At 47.5% G+C, this 5214-nt stretch overlaps 1 protein-coding gene across 3 annotated transcripts in view; it reads left to right on the top strand.

The window, feature by feature from the left end:
• The first annotated feature begins 1900 nt into the window (after positions 1-1900).
• Vkorc1l1 (vitamin K epoxide reductase complex subunit 1 like 1) overlaps positions 1901-5214 on the top strand; it is a 54948-nt gene continuing 51634 nt past the window's right edge. The window contains exon 1 of one of the 3 annotated variants that reach the window (XM_050146335.1): positions 1901-2208. In XM_050146335.1, the coding sequence (XP_050002292.1) occupies positions 2015-2208 (194 nt within the window). In that variant the 5' untranslated portion in view covers positions 1901-2014. The remainder of the gene's footprint in view (positions 2209-5214) is intronic. The other 2 variants (XM_050146334.1, XM_050146333.1) reach the window with 2 other exon arrangements.

Raw genomic sequence — 5214 nt, 5'->3', positions numbered from 1 at the left:
TAGAGGATTACACGCAACGATCTTCTTTGTACTCACATATATATGAACACACACACACATACATCACTAATAGAACTTTAAAAAACTCTGATCTCATTCCTTCTCTCTGTTTGCTGGAGGTTTAACCCAGAGCCTCACATATACTACACAAGTGCTCTACTGTTGAACTGTAGCTCCCTTTTCTTTAACCCCTTCCTATGAGGGTGGAGGCGGGGAGGGAAAAGCCAGCTGCATTTTCTGGGGGTGTAAATTGGAACAGCTGTTAGTGCCAAGCAGCCAGAGAGGTTGCCTGCCACCTGCTAACTGCCGTCGGAGTCGGAGTGAACCTGAAAGAGGACGTTCAGGGTTTGAGATAACTACAACCTGCCTTACATCTTGATTTGATTCAAGGCAGAGGAGGCGAGGAAGACAAAGGAGAGAGGGGACACTCCAAGCGGGAGGAGCACGCTAAATTGCATCCAGATTTCTGATCCAGAGAAACTGGAAAAACAAAACAAAACAAAACAAAACACATTTCATTGCTTGTTTAAGGGTGCAAAAGATTGGGTTGATTTGTTATCTAATACTGTATAATTAATTGGAAAATATTACTTATTAATCAAAATCACTATGCAATGCCCCCCAAAGCCTGAGAGCTGTGCTGGGGCAAAAGCTAGTAATAGCCATAAACAGTTTGTTTCTTCATAGACACAGAGGCCCTTACATGTATTTTCCTCTCCAGTTTTGGCCACCAGGCAGCTCAAAGTCAGTTATGGCTCAATTTGAACAATTGTGCAAGGCCCTATGACATGACCTGCTTATTATCTGCCTTCTCGCGTCTCCCCTTTCATTTTTTTCTGATTTGCCCCTTTCCACGTCTTGATTTCTTTTTTTGTTCATTTTTATCCTTTTTGTATGAATTATGTTAAAGCCATATCAAATCCAAAGTATAGAGAAGTATTCATGGATCCATTTAAAAATAGTCTTCTTTAAAATATAAAAATAGTTTTGCATATTTAAGAAAAAAGTTTTTCACATGTTGAACACAAGATGACTGGAGGTGGTGCCTGGGGAAGATCATGTCATGCAAACGTGTCTCTGGAGCTCTGGAGCCATTGGTCAGGGATAATTTGGATTGGATAAGAAATATCAAGTGATAACGACGAAAAAGAGGGGGGAAAGGGCACTGACTGCTACCAGGGGCCAAGGGCTTGCCCAGTCACGCACAGTAACAGCGTCTTTGAAATCGTTCCTTTGCAACAGGCCCCTCAGGCTAAGCCAAACCACCTCGGGCCTCACCCCTTCCCCGGCCACGCCCCTCAACTCCCCTGGTCGCGCCTCTGCCCCCTTCCAGCCCACTATAGGTTTTGCGCTCCGCCCCTTCCCTCCGCTCCCGCCTTCTCCGCCCCACTTTACCCCGCCTCTTCTTTGACCGCGCCCTCCAGTCTAATGAACCCTATCTCTTCGTCCCGCCCTCCACTTGCGCCACGCATCCCTGGCTGGCGGACACCTCCGCCCCTTCCCCGTCCGCGCGCTTCTGGCCCACACCGCCCCTTTTAAATTAAACCACGCCCACCTCTTCAGCCCCGCCCCTCACCTGCACCGCCCCGCCTCCCTGCCGCTGCGCGCTCCGCCTCCTCCCTCCAACCTTATGTGCGGTTTCTCGCCCCGCCCCAATTCTGGACAAGCCCCGCCCCTTCTTAAGCCCTCCCCTCCCTCAGACCCGCCCTCCGCATGCGCCGCACCGCCTCCCTGGCGGTTGCGCGCTCCGCCCCTCCCTCCGTGCCCGCGCGCGCCTTCCCCGCCCAGTCCGCCTCACTCCTCTCGGGGCGGTTGGGCCGCGCGCTTGTGGGGGCGGGGCCCGGAGGAGGCGACCGAGCCAATGGGGCGCGGCGGTGGCGGTGGCGGCGGCGGCGGCGGCGGAGGCGGTGGCGGCGGCGGCGGCGGCTGGGTCGGGCCCCGACGGGCGGCGGCGTCTGAGGTGGAGGCGGAGGGAGGCGGCGGCAGCGGCGGCGGCGGCGGCGGAGGGGGGAAGATGGCGGCGCCCGTCCTGCTGAGAGTGTCGGTGCCGCGGTGGGAACGGGTGGCCCGGTATGCAGTGTGCGCCGCCGGGATCCTGCTCTCCATCTACGCCTACCACGTGGAGCGGGAGAAGGAGAGGGACCCGGAGCACCGGGCCCTCTGCGACCTGGGGCCCTGGGTGAAGTGCTCCGCCGCCCTGGCCTCCAGGTAGCCCGGTTTGAGTGAGGGGAGCGCGACGCGGGCGGCGGCGGGGGGGGGCGGGGAGCGCGCGGGGAGCTCCGGCCTGACGGAGCGGGGCCCGGGCCGCGACACGGACGGCGGCGACCGGGGGGCGGCGGCCGAGGGCAGGGCCTCCGGGATGAGGTGGCACGGTGCAGCCGGGAGGGCGCGGGCGCGTCCTGGCCGGCGTGACTTGTCTCCCTGTTGTCGCTGTGCGAGGCGTGTGAAGCCCTCGGTGCAGGGATCCGCGAAGTCAGTGTCCATCCCCGGGGTCCTCGGACCTCTGCTGCCCCGGGGCAGTGTGGCCGGATGTGCGCTCCCGGGGGTGACTTTCCCCACCAACCTCCGTTTGTTCAGGACAGGTGTTTTCGGTGCTCAGGCCTCTTTGTACTCCGTAGAGTTAAAGAGAATTGGCAGCCCTTCTTGGAGGCGACAGTGACATTTGCGGGTAGACACGCATTTGACCCTACTCTGGAAGAGGAAGGTACCAGCACTTAACCTATTTGATTTCTTGGATTTTTCTCCCTCGTGTATTTCTAGAAGTGTGCCCAGCAGGGGGAAAATGGCCAGAGTTTGGTTCTACTTTAAGTTTTGTATAAAAGATGAGTATGTTGTGTGTAGTGAAGATGTTTTAGGCACCTACTACGATGACTTTTATTTTATTTTGAGAAAGGATCCACTCAGCCCTGGAACTCATCTGACTGTAACCACCGCAGTTATTCTCCTGCCTCAGTCAGTCTCATGAATGTCGGGAAATGCAAGCATGTACCACCATGCGTGATTTACAATGACTTTTAAATGTTGCTGATTTAGTTTTAATGGGATAATCCGCAAAAGATTAAATATGCACAATTTTGCCAAGCTGGTTTGTTTGAACAATTTTTATTTCCTGAAAAGACAATTGACTTTTTTTCTGTTACATTTTATTTATTTATTTTTCTAGGAAATTTCCAGGTAAATTACTTGGAAAAATAATTTTACACGTTTTAAAAATACTTTTTTTTTAAAAGGGTACCAGTCATCAAAACCAGCAAAAGTGAAAAGAATTACTGCAGAATTGATGGTTTGTAATTTTAGTAGACACTTTTTGTCCCCAATATTTGATGGTTGTTAAGAGTGCTTACATTTCACTACATTTCTTCCCCTCCTTTTGATAAATTAAAGAATTACTGCAGAATTGATGGTTTGTAATTTTAGTAGACACTTTTTGTCCCCAATATTTGATGGTTGTTAAGAGTGCTTACATTTCACTACATTTCTTCCCCTCCTTTTGATAAATTGTTAGGGAGACAGGAATATATAGCTCACTCGTCTATTTTGCTCTCCATATTGATGGAGGAGTATTTGAACAGGCTAGGATCGGTTTTTTTTGTGTTTATATGCAAACTTAAGGCTGTTGATCTTTTCCACTTAGCCCCTTTCATGGACCAGGTAGGCTGTCTTGTTGGCTCTTAAATGGAATTCCTGTAACATTTTTAGTTGCGAAGTTATCATTGTGGTCTCATTAAACATTTTTTTTTTGTTTTTTTTGAGACAGGGTTTCTTTTTGTAGCCCTGGCTATTCTGAACTCAGACGGGCCTTGAGCTGAGAGATCCTCCTGCCTCTGCCTCCTGAGTGCTAGGATTAAAGGGGTGCACCATCATGCCCGACTCATTAAACATTTTTAAAAATGCATTGAGGATGTAAGCACCAATATACATTGTAGAACGTATCAGTGTGACAAAGAGCTCACAGGAGATTATTTCCATCCATGTTAAGTCTTCTTAGACTTATTTCAGATACTTTGAGAACCACTGAGCGTTATCTTACCTTTATTGCACATATTTATGTTTTAGTGGGAGCACACCTAGTTGTGGAGGTTGGTAGACAACATCTAGGAGTCAGTTTTCCACCATATGGGTCGTAGAGATTGAACTCAGATCATCAGGCTTGGTGGCAAGCATCTTTACCAGTTGAGCCATTCACTGATCCTGCTGAGTGTACTTTATGCACACATTTTTTTTTTAATACGTTCTTTGTACTTTTGGAAAGTATTTTTAAACTTAAATATCATAACACTCAATTTGTTGAATGACAGCATATTTCAAATACTTACAAACCATGAAATAAAAATGACTGGATAATAGGTTAATATGAAATTTAGTTATAATTATTGCCAACTTTTAAATTTTTTTAATGAAATGTCTAAAAAAAATTCTGGGCCTTTTATTATTTGGTCTTGTAAAAAGTAATTTACTATATGCTTAAGTTCTTAAAATGGACTTTTTTTTTTAAGAGACTGTCTCTGGGGCCAGGCAGTGGTGGCTCACGCTTTTAATCCCAGCACTTAGGAGGCAGAGACAGGTGGAGCTCTGGGAGTTTGAGGCAAAAAGAAAAAAAAAAAGACTGTCACTGAACCATTTAATAACTATATACTATTTATTCTCATAGTTAATATGCACCACAGGGAAAAATTTTCATGCTTTTTGTTTTTTAGACAAGGTCTTTGTAGTTCTGGCCAACTTTGAATTGAAACCTTTCCTCCTGTCTCAGCCTCCTTTTTACTGGGATTATAGCCTTGCATACACACCTGTCCAGTCTTTGTTTTGTTTTTTTTAATAAGACATGATAAAATGATATTTAGTAAGATTAGTTAATGAATTAAAATTATTTTATAGTATATTAGCCTCAAAAATCTCTGTATGTCTTTCTTAGTGGTACTGGAGATTGAACACAAGGCAATTATCAGGCAAACTCTGTGTGACTGAGTTTCATCCCTGGCCCACTTACTTTATTTTTTATCAGAGTCTAGTATGTTGCATTGACTGGCTTGGAATTCAGAAATCTGCTTGCAGGGGTTGGAGAGATGGCTCAGTGGTTAAGAGCATTGCCTGCTCTTCCAAAGGTCCTGAGTTCAATACCCAGCAACCACATGGTGGCTCACAACCATCTGTAAGGAGGTCTGGTGCCCTCTTCTAGCCTGCAGACATACACACAGACAGAACATTGTATAC

Source organism: Alexandromys fortis, unplaced genomic scaffold, assembly GCF_014885135.2.
Source record: "Alexandromys fortis isolate MF-2015 unplaced genomic scaffold, M_Fortis_MF-2015_v1.1 scaffold_56, whole genome shotgun sequence".
Lineage (NCBI taxonomy): Eukaryota > Metazoa > Chordata > Mammalia > Rodentia > Cricetidae > Alexandromys > Alexandromys fortis.
The sequence above is the reverse complement of the archived record's forward strand: the minus strand, read 5'-3'. Positions and strand labels throughout refer to the sequence as shown.